Source organism: Cryptotermes secundus, unplaced genomic scaffold (genome assembly GCF_002891405.2).
Source record: "Cryptotermes secundus unplaced genomic scaffold, Csec_1.0 scaffold176, whole genome shotgun sequence".
Lineage (NCBI taxonomy): Eukaryota > Metazoa > Arthropoda > Insecta > Blattodea > Kalotermitidae > Cryptotermes > Cryptotermes secundus.
In genome coordinates, this window is record NW_019731569.1 from 245,080 (window position 1) to 261,716 (window position 16,637).

General features: G+C 38.6%; 1 protein-coding gene across 1 annotated transcript in view; it reads right to left on the reverse strand.

The window, feature by feature from the left end:
• Positions 1-16,637, reverse strand: part of LOC111867061 (phosphatidylinositol 3-kinase regulatory subunit alpha) — a 156,012-nt gene that overhangs the window by 11,158 nt on the left and 128,217 nt on the right. The window contains exons 3-8 of the mRNA XM_023856538.2: positions 16,469-16,603; positions 12,032-12,230; positions 9,511-9,789; positions 6,335-6,463; positions 3,726-3,933; positions 1,412-1,603 (exon numbers count right to left, since the gene is read on the reverse strand). Of these exons, the coding sequence (XP_023712306.1) occupies positions 1,412-1,603; positions 3,726-3,933; positions 6,335-6,463; positions 9,511-9,789; positions 12,032-12,230; positions 16,469-16,603 (1,142 nt within the window). The remainder of the gene's footprint in view (positions 1-1,411; positions 1,604-3,725; positions 3,934-6,334; positions 6,464-9,510; positions 9,790-12,031; positions 12,231-16,468; positions 16,604-16,637) is intronic.

Here is a 16,637-nt window from a genome sequence, read left to right on the forward strand (position 1 = left end):
ACAGTTCACTGGAGGTTACTTTAAGAACAGCCCTCACATAAAAATGCTAATAAATATTTTTGTCTGGAGACCAATAACTCGTAAGTTTCTCTTTCTTAACAAGTAAAACTTTGCAAGTAGGATTTTAAGTGCATCATGGAAAATAATCATCATAAAAAATGTGAATAAGATCTAAACGTTTGTGATGATGGTACATTAGTACCATTAAATAAAAAGGAAGGGGATTTGAGATAAAGACAGAACAATGGATAGTTTCCAGAAACATATTTGTATAAAAAGTGTGGTTAAAAAAATAAATCTTGTTAAGATGTATTTCAATAGCCTCCCACCCACCTCAAGATGGAAACGGATCCATTTTCCCAAATGTTGTGTTCTTCAGTCATTTAGAATACTGGACAATGAACAAAGCCCAAAAACCCAGTAATCCCAAGTGTTATACACCATCGTCAGAGCACTTTAGAATCTACTCCAACATGACAAGTTTCCTAAGTTCTTTCAGGGAGTAGATAAAGACATTTCCATGGCTTCTTTAGGCAGATATTATCCTCCAATTTATGTTGTCTACCGGGCGATATGGTCAACTTATATGGATCTGGTAGTCAAGACACTGATCTTCTGAAGCTGGGTGAAATGTCTCATATTGATGCCCTGCCATGCAACAGCTTACTTGTCCAGATGATTCAGAGAGATATGCTGATAGTGTTCCTTCACCCTGGGGTCAGTCAAATGACCTGTCTGCCCAATGTAAACCTTAGCGCACACACACTACGTGGACCCAGTGTCATCAACTCTACGTTATCCTTGGCCAGCTCAAATAAGTCAGAAATATTCCTTGGAGGGAGGCCAACTGACTTATGTTGTGTTAGGACAGCAACCTGCTAATGTGGGCAAAGGCTGGCCCAACAGAGGGCAGAAAAACAATGAAAACAAGATCTTTGATAGGTGCAGCAAGTTTTAATCTATTTACATACAAGAATGATAGCCATACTCTAATCTTTCTTCAGCGCATTTCCACTTTTGTGGATTAGCCAGGATATGTCTTCTTTCTGCATGTATCATAGTATGAATGTGCCTTCATTAGTGTCCAGAAGTGTGCTATAATTAGTGGTTTGTATAGTATGCATACTGGCAAACAACTTGTATGTATTAAGAAACTTATCAGCCGTCAAAAGTCAAACATGTCAGTCCATCCTGAGGCTAAAATTGTGCATCATAAACTGGAAAACAAGTTTTCAGAAAGAAGAAGTGGCATAGCTGCAATTATATTACTTCCTATCCCACAGGCTAGAGTAACTTCTTATCTACTGTCATAATGTCCATTAAATTTTCCCTTCAGCCATTTCCAGTCCTGAATGGACTCAAAAACCACAATTTAAGATGAGATTCTTTACCATAATACAGACAAACTCACCTGCTTATGTTCCCCCAGTACCACTCAGCATCCTGTAAAGATGACGGACACTCACCAACATCAATTTCCATCTCAAAATTCCTAAGGTTTGTTGTTCTAGCTGCAAACAGTGGCCTTTCCACACCCCAGTCCGCATGAAGCAGCAACATTTCAACAATCCGAAGATGAGCTTTAGTATTATACACCATATCACTGTGGATACAAAAATTATAGCTTACACAGTTGTCTAGTGTATAGATCTCCTGGTGAAATATCATACATGTCACTACCATAACTGCAACCATGTGCAGATTTAATGCCTGGTAACTGCCTAGGGCCATAGAGCATACACATTTTATGTTACAGTGACATCCATCTTTGCAACAGTAGTGTCATTGCTTGCCATTTTGTTTCCATACCAAACTGGAACATCTTAACTGCAGCATTACCCGAAGTCACAGAACAGACTAAACAAGTTGTTAAAAATTAGTTTAAAATGTAAGAGGTACAGGTTCATGACAGGACAATAAGAAAGATAACCGCACTTTACCTTATAGTTCAATTTATGCTACCCTTCAAAAATAAAAATGAGGATTATTCATTGGTTCTAGTCAACTAAAAATTCAAGCTCGAGGCCTTGTATGAAGTTCAGTTCATAGAACTCTCATATTTGTTGAACAATTTTGATACCCCACGGGAGTTCCATGTTATTCAAGAACAAAAGTGTGTAACTATTAAAGATGTGGGTAACATGTGCAACCCAGACGGATTTAGATTACCGTCTTCTTCAGGGATGTAAGACCATGTGGCAGGAGTTTATTTAGGTCACTCTTCTCTTCTACCATTAAAGACAGAGAGAGCTTGTTCCTCCAAAATATTGGTAAATGACTACACAGTGTCAGAACCCAGAAGGCAGAAATGTTTAGTCATCTAAAATCTCAGAGTGAGAATTAATTACTCCTCTGTCACCTGCTGCAACAAAGCAAATTACCCAACCACATATCACTAGCAACAACTTAATTGTACTCAATAACAGCGCTGCATACTGGCAGGTATAAACTTTTCACTGTTATCTCACTGCATGCTACAACTTTAGTGTTACATATCACTGATCCTGCGCATGTGTCTGGTATGCACAGGTGCTTCTGGGAATACTATGCATGTGCCCAAATCCAACCCCCCACCCCTTTCCCAAACCATTAAAAATTCAAAACCGTGGAAAATAAGGATATTAGATGTTAATAATAAAAATTAAACATATTTCTCAATCAGTACAAATAGCCATAAATGTCTGAAACAAGTTTGTAAGCAAGTCTTTCAGTTACATTTGGCAAGCATGCAAAATAACTTTGGAAATACCCTCCTATAATTTCTCCCCCTGATAAAGAGCAAAATTTTCTCAAGAGATGCAAAAGTCAAGAACTGTCTTCCAAACAGTATATATCTGCACTCAAAGAACTAAATTTTGACTTTCAGATGCATCCAGAATACATGATTTCTGTTTTGCCAACAAACTAACTTTTTACTATCTTCTAAAATTTTTACAGGTATTTTACTAAAATGATACTTTTCAAATTGAGGATTCTGATGATTATAATAAAGTAACCAATTATCTAAATCTTACCATAATTCACTCAGACTTGTATACGTATTATCTTTTTATATGTAGCTGTAACAAAAAATTCCTGTTTTCTCAAAATTCTCACATAGGTCAATGTTTTTGGAGGGAACAGGATTCTAGTTGCAATGAACCTACAGATATCATCTACAGATGATCCTTGCATGCTACTTTTAACAGTGATACAGGGGCCAAGCATAGGGTTAATCTGCTGTAGCGGGTCACTTTCACAGACCATATTACGAGTGTTTTTTTCACAGAAATTAAGGGTACAGGGCACTGGATTCTCGAAATGTAATGCATAGCCTTGTTGGTATGGTTTTATGTTTCCATTTTCTAAAAACGGGATTTTACTGGCTGTTTTTATTTGCCAACTTGCACCTATACTTATTTAAACAACGGTTATATTACTGACCATACACTCGTCATTTGCAACCTTGTTGGACTGGGCTACAGAATTAATTGCTGCACAAAACCTTATTTAGATTAACTATAACGTAAAAATCTATGTTGTTCTGATGAATATGTATACCCAAGTAGGATATGGCAGTAAAGATGATAACAATCTTGGGTTGAACCAAGTCAATGAGAACATTTTACTTCAGTTTATCCTCTTATATTGATACCTTGATGATATATATTTCATATGTTTTTGTGTAACACCTTGTATAATCAGTGATCATAAATTTCTGGAAAAAAAAAACCTTTTTGTCTTACATTGCTTTATTCCATGGTGGTCTAAGTATGGCATAACACAGAAAATCAATTATGCGAGTGGGTAGCTCTGTCATTCCACGAGTGTACTGCAACTGGCAAATCTGACAGAAGTGGACCATCAGGAAGCGTAGGGTAGACTTATGACGTTCTGGTAGTTCTTGTACTAGACGGCTTACGCATGAGGCACACTGTTCATCATTGGTGATGCCTGCAATTATGTAACAGTCACTAACCAGTCAAATGAAGAAACAAAGGGAGGAATTAAAAAATTGACAGTGGCATCCATATGCAAGAAGTACTGTGTTCTTTGCACCTAATGTGAAACTCAAGTTTAATTCTAATGCTTCAACTTTCAAATGTAATTCTCTATGCTTCATACATTATGCATTATTCAAAAGCCTGTCTAAAACCATTTCATACAATTAACTAGTAAGAGTAAAAGTAAGTGAAAAAATGTAAAGCTATCCCTGCAACAGGCCGTGAAGGCCCGTAGGTTTGTGAGACGTTGAGGGTCCCACATTATCTAGACAATCGGCTCAAAGATGGCAGTAAGGATGTCAGCCCTACACGCCAGCCGCACTTCACTCCCCAGGAAAATGATTTAATTAATTCGTGGTACTCATTTATGTTAGAGGCTTAGTCGACCCCAGGGCCATAGTGTGGCAGGAAGGATTAGGTCAACTGAAAAACATCCAATGACCTCATCGGGATTTGAACCCATGACCTTCTGGCTTGTAGCACAGTGCCTCAACCAACTACGCTACCACATGCCCTAACTAGTAAGAGTACACATTCAATTCTATAACTGTTTTATTACACACTTTCTACATTTGCTACCAATTTTTTCAAACTTCTATTTCTTTACATATCTACACCAAATTATTTAAAACTTTTTCATCACTATACGAGCTTTATAACTAATGAAATAGAGAAGCTTTCTGAAGCCTAGGGAGGAAGAGACAGACAGTCTGTCAGGCAAGCTCAGTATATTCTATTTTCTAGCCTCCCACTGACTCCATCAGCAGCTGAAAGATGGAAAACACAGCAACATAAATCTGGACTATAAGCACTGCAGTGAAGCATGCTGCAGCCACTACAGCCAAGAACAAGAATTTTTTCTGAATTTATGTAACTGGGCTTTCCCACCTTACTGAAGCATCATCCTTTCTCAGTAAACATAGCATCTTCTTGTAACTACATTCTCACATGTTCAAATAATCCAGAGAGATATCCAGCAGTAACTAATTCTTATTCCAATTTACAACAGAAATCAATGTGAACGGCCTCAACATGATACCATAAGACAGCTACCTTAGTGTTCCTTCAGTCGGTTACTTAATAACACTTTCAGTATCGGGGCTATACAGCACCAATGATAGGACGATTAATGAATATGGAGTAATCAGTGGAATGAAATCTGGCTGGGGGAAACCAAAGCACTCAGAAAAAAAAACCTGCCAAAGCACTATTTTGTCCACCACTAATCCCACACGACCTGACCTCTTACTGGACCTGGGCCTCTGTGATGAGGAGACGGCAACTAACTGTCTAAGCTACGACATGGCCACTTTGGCATTACCTGCAAGAGATTTACTTTCAGTTTACTCTGGTTTAGGCAGATTTTTGTGCTTCCTTTCTCCTGATACTCTTCAGCTTTCTGTCATTACAAGTAGAGATGAATTAAATGACGATTTCTCTTACACAGTCATGAATCTCCCCTAGAAGGTATCATTTATGCTACAAAGGATAATTCAGCAACTCATCATTGAANCGTAATCAGTGGAATGAAATCTGGCTGGGGGAACCAAAGCACTCAGAAAAAAAAACCTGCCCAAGCACTATTTTGTCCACCACTAATCCCACACGACCTGACCTCTTACTGGACCTGGGCCTCTGTGATGAGGAGACGGCAACTAACTGTCTAAGTTACGGCATGGTCACTTTGGCATTTCCTGCAAGAGATTTACTTTCAGTTTACTCTGGTTTAGGCAGATTTTTGTGCTTCCTTTCTCCTGATACTCTTCAGCTTTCTGTCATTATAAGCAGAGATGAATTAAATGANCGATTTCTCTTACACAGTCATGAATCTCCCCTAGAAGGTATCATTTATGCTACAAAGGATAATTCAGCAACTCATCATTGAATATGCCTGCAAAAGTGAGTTTGGATAAAATTATAAGGTATAATGGAAGAATCTTACCAGATACATCAATGAACTTGTGGTACCACTGGACGGGAATGACGGTATCCGGAAGCTCCAGCAGAAACTTCCTTAGAACACTTGAAATAGTAGAAAAATCATACCCGGACAAATCCACACTCATCACATCTGCAANTTACGGCATGGTCACTTTGGCATTTCCTGCAAGAGATTTACTTTCAGTTTACTCTGGTTTAGGCAGATTTTTGTGCTTCCTTTCTCCTGATACTCTTCAGCTTTCTGTCATTATAAGCAGAGATGAATTAAATGATGGTTTCTCTTACACAGTCATGAATCTCCCCTAGAAGGTATCATTTATGCTACAAAGGATCATTCAGCAACTCATCATTGAATATGCCTGCAAAATTGATTTTGGATAAAATTATTAGGTATAATAAAAGAATCTCACCAGATACATCAATGAACTTGTGGTACCACTGGACGGGAATGACGGTATCCGGAAGCTCCAGCAGAAACTTCCTTAGAACACTTGAAATAGTAGAAAAATCATACCCGGACAAATCCACACTCATCACATCTGCAAGGAAATAAACAAGTAATTATGTGACTGGAACCATAAATCCAAATTCTGTCACGACCATTAAGTTGTAATGCAAGAGTAATGAACAATTCAGCCTTAAGAGGACTATCTTCAGGAAAGTGACACCATGAGTACTATATGCACTAACGCATATATAACAGATGCCTGACTCGCTCAAAAGCAGCATGGTTACAGAATAACACATAACAGCCATCTAATATGGACAGGACGTTTTACATGAGCTTCCTCTAGTGCATTAGAAATGTAAGATGTGTAACTAAGGGGAGTGAGAGATATAGCAAATTACACTCCTTTCAAGGTTTCACTTTAAATGAACGTTCACAAGAAACACAGGAAAAGTATAGTTCATTTTCCCTCCAAATATTTGAAACTACTTACATATTTTATAACTCGTCTCTGCTATATTTGTATTGACCTCTCTCCTTTCAATTCGTTCAGTAGACTGATTAATCCTACTGCATTTGAAATAAACTGTATGGTGATAAGGGGCCACCTCTGTGGTCCAGTGGTCAGAGTTATTCCCGGCGCTACCAGATTTTCTGAGAAGTATTGGTTCTGGAACGGGGTCCACTCAGCCTCGTGAGGATAAGAGGATAACTGAGGAGCTATTTTAAGGAAATAGCAGCTCCGGTCTAGAAAACCGAGATTAACGGTCGTAGGGATTCGTTGTGCTGACCACGTGACACCCTCTATCCGCTAAAGTTGGCACTAACTTTGGCAACAAGCGGCGGTCGCTCGGTCAGTATAGTTCGCTTGCAGACTCAAGCCACGGAGTTTGTTTTGGTGATAGGGACAAAGGAAGAATAATGTTGTATCTGACTCTGACAAACAAGTTCATTGAAGAATTTACCACAATTTTTGTAACTTGTTGAACCTCCCCACATTTTAATATACATCTGTTTGTCAAAAATAAGTAGTTAGTGATCATACTAAGGTGGACAGTTCATATACCCCATGTTAATAGTTGAAGGTTCCTTTTAATACAATCTTGAAATGGTTTCTAATACAGATGTACAGAACATTCAATGTTTTGTATTTGGAATTATTGCTTCGATAATTTCAGTTATCTTTTATTGGCTCTGTCTGGGAAAGTGTACTCTTGCTACATAACATAGAACAGATTAATTTTGTTTACACTGCCCAAATTATCATTAAATAAACTTTAGGAATTTTGAGCAATTTCCTGAAAAACAGAACATTTCATTGTGTTTATTTCATATATCAGTATGGTAAAATATGAAGTGTTCCTAAAAATTAATTCTTCATTTGCAATCTACCATTCTGTGCTTGAATTTTATTCAATGGCCCCAGACAAAATTCCACCAAAATTCATACATAGAACCTAAAACGTTTTTGAAGTGCAAATCTTACCTTATTTCAGCACAAAAAATTAGTGTAAAAATTGTCTGATATGGAACGTACTTGAATATTATTCCCAAGTTTAATAACAATCACCAGTAAAAATAGTAGTTTTCGAAGTCATTGCTATGAGAACCTCAAATCTAATAACTATTTAGCCTGAAGAGTTCTATATTCTGGGTTATAACACTGTGTTCCAGTCTAGAAAACCGAAATTAACGGCCATGGGGAACCGTTGTGGTGACCACATAACACCCTCTATCTGCAAAAGTTGGAGCTAACTTCGCTGACAAGCGGTGGTTGCTCGGTCGGTATAGTTCGCTTGCGGACTATAGGCCACAGACACTGAAGGTTAACTGAAACTGCCTTCCTTTATGGAGGAAGCTCTGTGCTTCTCTGGTAAGAATTGATTTTGTCTGGCATAAAGGGTATAAGGTCTCGCATAGACAATAATGTCATTGGGTTCACATTCTGAAAGATGAAGGAGAGCTCATGACTGCACTGTAAGCTACATGAATAATTACTAGCTTTCTGGATCCCTAGAGTTGTATTGTCTTAATTATCTGAACAGATTGGTAATCCAAACCTGGCAAGCCATTAAGTAGTTTCTGTAACTCCCATTCTGTTGTACTAACATTACAATAGGTGTGTGATATGGGTACCTCTACCAGTAAACCTACTCCCACTTTTGGTATTTTAAGGTACGAAGAATGGTCATAAATTTCTCACAGACCACAGTTATTAACAAAAAGATTGTGGAGCTGATTCTAGTAATAGGATGGTAGGAATCCTAACAAGTGAGGTGAGCATATGAAATGCAGTGCATACTGGATCTGGTAAAGAACATTTCTACCAAATCCTGTAACAGTGCTGGTGAATGTATAGCAGTGAAGATGACCAAGTCTGATGTAGCATGAACAAACAAAGCTACAAGGGACCCAAGTCAGGTTACAGAAACATCCTTAGACAACACAATGGGCCATGCCATAGCTCAAGCGGCTAGTCGCTGGCTTCCCACCGCGGTGGCCCAGGTTCAATCCCAGGTCTAGTCAAGTGGGATCTGTGGTGGACAAAGTGGCGCTTGGGCAGATTTTCTCCGAGTGCTTCGGTTTCCCCTGCCAATCTTCATTCCATCAATTGCTCCACAATCACCCTCACCTATCATCTGGGGCTGGTACAATAGGCCAGAAGTGGCCACAGTACAAGGGACTTAGTCCCACCCCACTAGCAATAGACAACAAAATCATCATTCTTTCAAGTCGGATGCTATAGAATGTGAAAGCCAAAGAATAAATGTTTACAGAATGCAATAGGTATGTAATAGGGGGGCACGCGGTAGCATAGTTGGTTGAGGGGCTATGCTACAAGCCGGAAGGTCACGGGTTCAAGTCCCAATGAGGTCACTGGATTTTTCTCAATTGACCTAATCCTTCCAGCCGCACTACGGCCCTGGGGTTCACTCAGCCTCTAACAGAAATGAGTACCAGGAATTAATTAAATAATTTTCTTGGGGAGTAAAGCACGAATGGTGCGTAAGGCTGACAACCTTACCACCATCTTTGAGCCCTCAACGTCTCACAACCCTATGGGACTTCACAGCCTGGTACAGGGATAGTTTTACTTTTTTTTACTTTCTTTTAATAGGTATGTAATAAGTGCTCAACCTGCTTGTAATTTCCTTCTCACATCTTCGTACTGGTCAACTGGGGGAGATGCCTGGTACAGCTGATACAAGTCAAGTGTGAGGTCACTACGAGCTCTTGATTCAAGCTCACGAACGCATCTTAACAGAAGCTGTGGCGCTCGATCATCACACGAGTAAAACAGGTAACAAAGACCAATGCCAAAAACTGTCTTCAGTTGATGGTATGGAGGTTGATCCACACTAAAGAAGGAACCCTGATGTCTCAATGCTGAACTCATATGCGCTCCCTGCCCACATTCTGAAACATATTATTGTTGTTGTTGTTATTATTATAATAACAGCATGAAATATGATGATGTGCTGATATAAACAGTAAGGTAATGTCAGAAAAAAAAACCATACAAGTTAACACTCTCTGCATAATAATACTGGACACATATAAAGAAAAACTAAGATAATTTACAGATTATCACAGTTTTTCTGTTTCAGTGTTAAGATTTCCCCCATAATACCCCTATTACTCTGTCCGATTAATTTTAGAAGAAATAAAAATAGCTTTTTTGTATGTATAATTAAAGAATAGGAAGGAACATATGATAATACAGTTATAGTCCACAGTGATGCCACTACGGCCATTTGGTCACTATGTGAAGTACACATAATATCCTTGAAAATGAGGACGAACTGAATCTACAATTTTGCAGCGCATAGACCCACTGCTGGGTAATGGTCATGAAACAATGCCTGTTTCTGAGGCAGCAGATTCTTAATAAATTGGGTAAGGTGCCCTGTTTCTGGGTGACATGAACACATTGCTGTGGAAACGTTTACGAAGTCCGTGCCAAGGAGTTATAAGCAAGCAACCAAGGCACTTCTGTACTGAACTCTGTGAAGAAGACATGAAACTGAAGAATCTCCACTGTTAAAAGCCGTTGCAAGGGAATGGCTTGGGAAGACACAGCAGGCTGGAAATAGCTTAGGTGGTGCTATGGTGATCTGTGAATTGTTGAGATTAGTGGTGGTGCTTATAATTACCAGTCATGAGTATATGTGGTAAATAAAACCATTCGCCAATCCAAAATCCATCAATGTTTTCTTTATTTGAACCTCTATACGTCATACCTGCAGTCTACTAGCCAATGGATTATCAATATTGAAGACTTGGGAATACTTTCATTCATACTTCACCTACTTGTAGTCTCAGTCATAAAACTGAACTAGATATAAAGTGGCTGGATCTTTGGTAATAAGATTTGAATATTCTGAAATGGCACTGAACTAAGGATCCTCAGTTGCATGTAGAAGTAAGGTTAAGTAAGGCCTATACACAAACTACACAAATATTTCACTCTCAAAAAGTTACAACTTATAATGCTAACTTCAGTGACTATTTACAGGTAAAAAGAAGCATGAATAAACGCCACAGTTCTTAGGGTGTCTATTTTCAATTAAATGAAACATGGAGATGCCTCTGTTTTCTTCAAATAAAACCAACAGTAACAAACAATTCATAATCTATTTCATATAATATATTTTCATTTATTATTAATCACCCTTCTTCCTCACAACCTGCCCCAGCCATACATGGCTATCATCAGGTGTCCTCTACCTTCCTAAAACTGTTGCACTGTATAGTACAGGCATGTCCAACTTCAGACAGGTTGTGATCGACTTTTTAGTGTCAAAACTGCCAGTGATCTACCACTCCCTCCTATTGTTGTACCTCGCTTTAAGCAAAAATATTGGTAAAAATAACACAACATATGATGTTTGTTGTAAAAGCAACATACATTGAAAGTACAGACTACTTTAATACGTATTTTCCCTTCAAATCTGAATATTACAAGCGAATTTACGTGCTTTTCACGTATAATTTCCTCATAGGCCTATGAGATTGACAAAAAATCGTCTCGCAATCGACACGTTGGACATGCATGGTATAGTATGTCAAAATTTCACATTGTGTGCAAAAGCTATCTTTCTTAATAAAAATAAATTGACCTTAATTAAAATTAATTAAAACTAGTTAAAATTAAATAATAACCCAGTGTTATCCTTGCAGTAGTCCTTCCATTCATTTAAATGATTTGTTTGTGATCTCTTGTTTGGGGTTTATTTGCATACAGCATGATGTTACTGTGCAGACCTTAAGGATGTTGATGTAGTCTTACTGGTTAGGTTATGTATGCCCCTTTGACTGTAAGTTCTTCACATACAGGGACCAATTACAACCCAACTACACAGGCAGTATGAACAATAATGAGATAACTTCTTGCATGATTCAGTAGACAAAGCAACTGTGTGAATGTTATATTATTTTTTACTTATGTTACTTTTGATGTGAGGTTGTTGATATTTGACATGTCCAATTGTAAGTCTCTACAGCTATGGATGAAATAAATACTAATAATTATTATAATAATAATTATTATAATAATATAAGAGACCGAAAATTACAGTGTGTCCCTGGATGTTACTTTGCAGTTCCACAAAACTAATAACTGAGTTGAGCAGTGAGGTAGAATACTAATTATACATACCCTGACAAAGAAACTGCTGTTGTAGTATTTCCCTCTGATACTTGTTACACTTGTCACATCGCTTCAATATGGCAAAGGTGAGTTCACGAACAGTGTTGACATCACTTATATCTTTGACAGTCAACTGAGCTGAATGGACCAACTCATCTAAGCAAACCATAATAGTTTTCTGATAGAATTCTTCAGTAATTCCCATTTTCTGCAAATTAAATAATTATTTTAACAATTTATATAGTCAGAAAAAAGGCTGAGATCCATTACCAAACTTGACAAATAATCCCATTCACCACTTCTACACTACATGTTTTGGCAGTATGCTGCCATCTTCAGGTGTATCGATCCATCAACCATTTCACCGCTTGCCTTTATATGTCCATTTACAAATAATATTAAATTTGTATATGTCCTTATATAATAATAAAGTTTATATATCTAAAACTTGTTAAAACCTATTATCTCCTACGTCATATTTTTAAATTCGTGTGTATTATTGATCATCCAGATGGGGGGTCGTTCTTCTTATGTTTGTAATGTTGTGTGTATATTACGTCTTATGATGTGTTCTACTCTTGTGGCTGCGTGCGTTGTATCGTTGGATGTGTGAAGATGGCAGCATACTGCCGAAACATGTAGTGTAGCAGTGGTGAACGGGATTGTATGCACCTGAAGACTGTTAATATATACACATTATGAATATGAATCAGTGCAACAGGATGCTAAAACACAACACTGACAAATAAAGCTATATCTTATACAATGTACTTCTCTCATGCCTTGTTCTGTAAATACTGGCAATTACCAGTGTTAATTCCAGTGTCATATTAGGCAGCTAGTCTATAAAGCAGAGATGAACAAGTCATGTAGCATGAATGAGGGCAAGAAAAGCATACAAAATATCAGTTGTGAAACAAAAAGGGAACTGAGACTACCTTGTAGACATAGGTTTAGAAGGCCTATTAATATTAAAATGTATCTTAAAAAATCAATACAAGAATGTGAACAAAATTCTGCTGGCTCGGGATCAGGTCCGAACACAAGGTCTCCTCTGAACATGTGAAACAGTCCCTGGGTTACAAAGAATGATGGGAATCTTGACCAGCTGGGTGAGTATTTTTTTTTTAAATTCGCATAGTGGGTGGGTGAAGTCCAGTTGGGTCCACTCGGCACAGCTGCCACTGATTGGCCTATTGTACCAGCCCCAGATGATAGATGAGGGAGCAATTGGTGGAATGAAGATTGGCAGGGGAAACCGAAGTACTCGGAGAAAGCCTGACCCAGCACCACTTTCACCACCACAAATCCCACTTGACCAGAACTGGGTTTTAACCTGGGCCGCTGCAGTGGGAAGCCAGTGACTAACCGCTTGAGCTATGGCACGGCCTTTGAGTGAGTATTTACATTTCATGAAGATTCTAGGTGACCCAGAGTCACACATTTATAAAACTATTGTTCTTTCGTAGGTATCTAAACCAGAGAAAGTTACTGAATTTGACATAAATTTCAATGAATAATTCTATCATGATAAAACCGCAAAAATTATTATTACATATTACAAACTGAAAAGACAAACACATAACAGTTGTTACAATTCTTAAGCTCTGCATGGTTTTATGAACAGATGTTTGTATCAGAATCTACGTTTTGTGCTTCTAACATGGGAGTTATCAGATCATATGTCTATCAGGATTCAACTGGGGGTTCTATGGTATTCTTCAGTCTGGGCAGGCAAATGACCTTTGAAAACTACGAGTATGTCCCTTGTATCCAAGATCTTGTTACCCTTATAAGAGAACAATAATATTTACGTAGTAACTCCAGTATCAGCTAGTCATGGTAGCTGAGGGGCCTAAGGCTTGCTCAGAAGTCAGGATCATGGATTCAAATCCCACTCAGGGCATAGATATTTAGTGTCTGTGTTCTGGTGTGTGCTATTTTCTGTGTTTTTGTACAGGTAGAGGCTTTGTGATGAGCTAATCACCCACCCAAGAGTCACTACAGACTGTCTAAGATCTAGTAAACCGAAGTGAAGGCAGTACCATAGCTCAAGTGATTAGTTGCTGGCTTCCCACCGTGGCGGCCTGGGTTCGATCCCGGCAGGTCTAGTCAAGTGGGATTTGTGGTGGACAAAGTGGTGCTGGGGCAGGTTTTCTCCAAGTACTTCAGTTTCTCCTCCCAATCTTCATTCCACCAAATTCTCCATCAACATAATCACCCGGGGCAGGTACAATAGGCCAACCAGTGACTGTGGTGCCAAGTGGACCCAGCTGGACTCCACCCCCCACTATGCAAAAACCAAAGTGAAACGGAGAGTTTCATGGCGGTAGACCCAAATTGGAGCTGTAGTGTCAAAGGAGAAAAAGAAATCTCCAATATCAACAATCATTGATTTTAACACTGGAGGAATTTCTGCAGGCTAATGTAAGCAAGTGACAGAAACCAGGTTTTATACTTCAATTTCTTTTTTCAGAAATCACAATTTATAGTGAATTTGTTTTGTTAAATTCTCATGCTGACTTTATTTAACTTTTAAAAATAACTCATGAAATTTGATTCTATACCTGCATGTAGGATTCCCTGTGAAAGAACTACAAAAGAGGTTATAAGAAAGTATTTCACTTGAATACGTGTATGGATAGATCCACAAAAAATTCTTTAATTGGTTTATTTGTGATTTATTTAACAGTGCCGTCAGTAGCTCATAATACAAGGCATTAAAATGGTCCAATGATTAGTGATTAATGGAATTGGAAAGCATATAGGAAGAAATAATTCAGGTCCAATCTGAGGTACTGTCCCAGCATTCTCTTGGAGGGGCGGACGAGAACCTCACACATGACAGTCAGTGACAGAGCAAATATTTTAACTGGGTAGGTAGGACAATGCATTCAGTAAAATGACTGGTTATGGGCTGGACACCCAAGGGGTCGGAGTTTCAGTCCAAGTAGGGGCAAGAATTTTCACTTCTCCATGTCATAAAGATTGGCTCTGGGGCCCACCCAACCTATCCAGTGGGTACCGGGGGCTCTACCTCCAGGGTGTAAAGTGGCCGGGATGTGAAGCTGACCATTGACCTCCAACTAGCGCCTAGGTCAAGGAAACGTGGGTCTAGGCATCCGCTCCCCCATATGTCTTCATGGCACAGGGACAACTTTCAAGTCAAATGCATTATATCTGAAAAAATTTGCCCAGTAAATATACTCTCTTCATGTAAGTTTCATCAATTTTATTTGTACCCTATTTCATGGTAATAAGACAACACCTTATTTGCAAGTATTCTTTGCTTTTATTCAGTTACTTCTCAATTTAAAACAAATAAATGTGTCACTAGAAAATCATAAATCTGCATAAATTGTTATATTATTTTCATTCTTGGCCACAGCAGTAATTTCAATTTGATATAGTTTGCAGCTGCATGTTCCTAAACATCCAACTACTTTCTCACTCCATCTTCACTCATCAGCACGGTATCACAGTTGGTAGGAAATCTTGACGACACAGCAACTCCCAGTACCTTCTCTCTTTCTAACTGCTTGGCACCAGCTAACTTCTCATGACTCTGGATCACTGCCAATCCATTCCGATGTCTTACCATTACTCCAGTGCTGAACAATCCTATTCCAGTATTCATGAACCACTGAACAATAATATTTCTACAATGTAAGTATATTTCAGAAGTTATGACAACTGACTTCGAGTTTGTGTAATTCACATGCTGATACCATTCAACAGTCATGTCTGCAATACTGACCCAAGGAGGAGGATGACCATGGATGGATTTGATATGAAAGTTCAGGGATTAAATGGAATAGTTGTATTTCTCTAAAATATTGTGGTTAGTCTCTCCACAGATATAATTTATTCTGGTACAACAATTTAAATCTTAGAGAGACAGGATGGGATGGTATGGATTGGATTGATCTGATTCAGGATAGGGACCAGTGGAGGGCTCTTGTGAACACAGTAAAAAAACCTTCGGGTTCCATAATATACTGGGAAGTTCTTGAGTAGCTGCACAATTGGCAACTTCTCAAGAAGGGCTCAGCTCCATAAGTGAGTGACAACACTTTAAAAACATAATTATTTTAAGTTCAGGAAACATAAAATGTACCACTACTGTATGCCACAATTTTTTATCTGTAATACGACCCTTGCTGGTCACAGTAGCTGAGCGGTCTAAGGCATGTACTGTCTTCGCTCGCTTGGAAACTGGGATCATGGGTTTGAATCACACTCAGGGCATGGATGTTTAATTTGTGTGTGTGAGTTTTTCTGTGTTTGCGTACAGGTAGAGGCCTTGCGATGAGCTGATCACCCACCCAAGGAGTCCTACCGTATGTGTAAGATCTAGAAAAACTGAAGTGAACGGAGAAGTTCATGGAGGTAGACCTAGGCCCACTGGGGCTATAGTGCCAAGGAAAAGAAAAATAAGACCCTTACCTCCAGTTTGTCAGTACTCAGTTCTAACAAGTCTGAGCCCTTTATCCCCTGCGATTTAAAAGTATCTACATAGCGATGGAGGTTCACTGATGTCATCCACTCTGCAACATTAGATGTTGTCCACTCAGGAATCGACTGTAAAGACAGAAGAAGTCACATATAATAACAC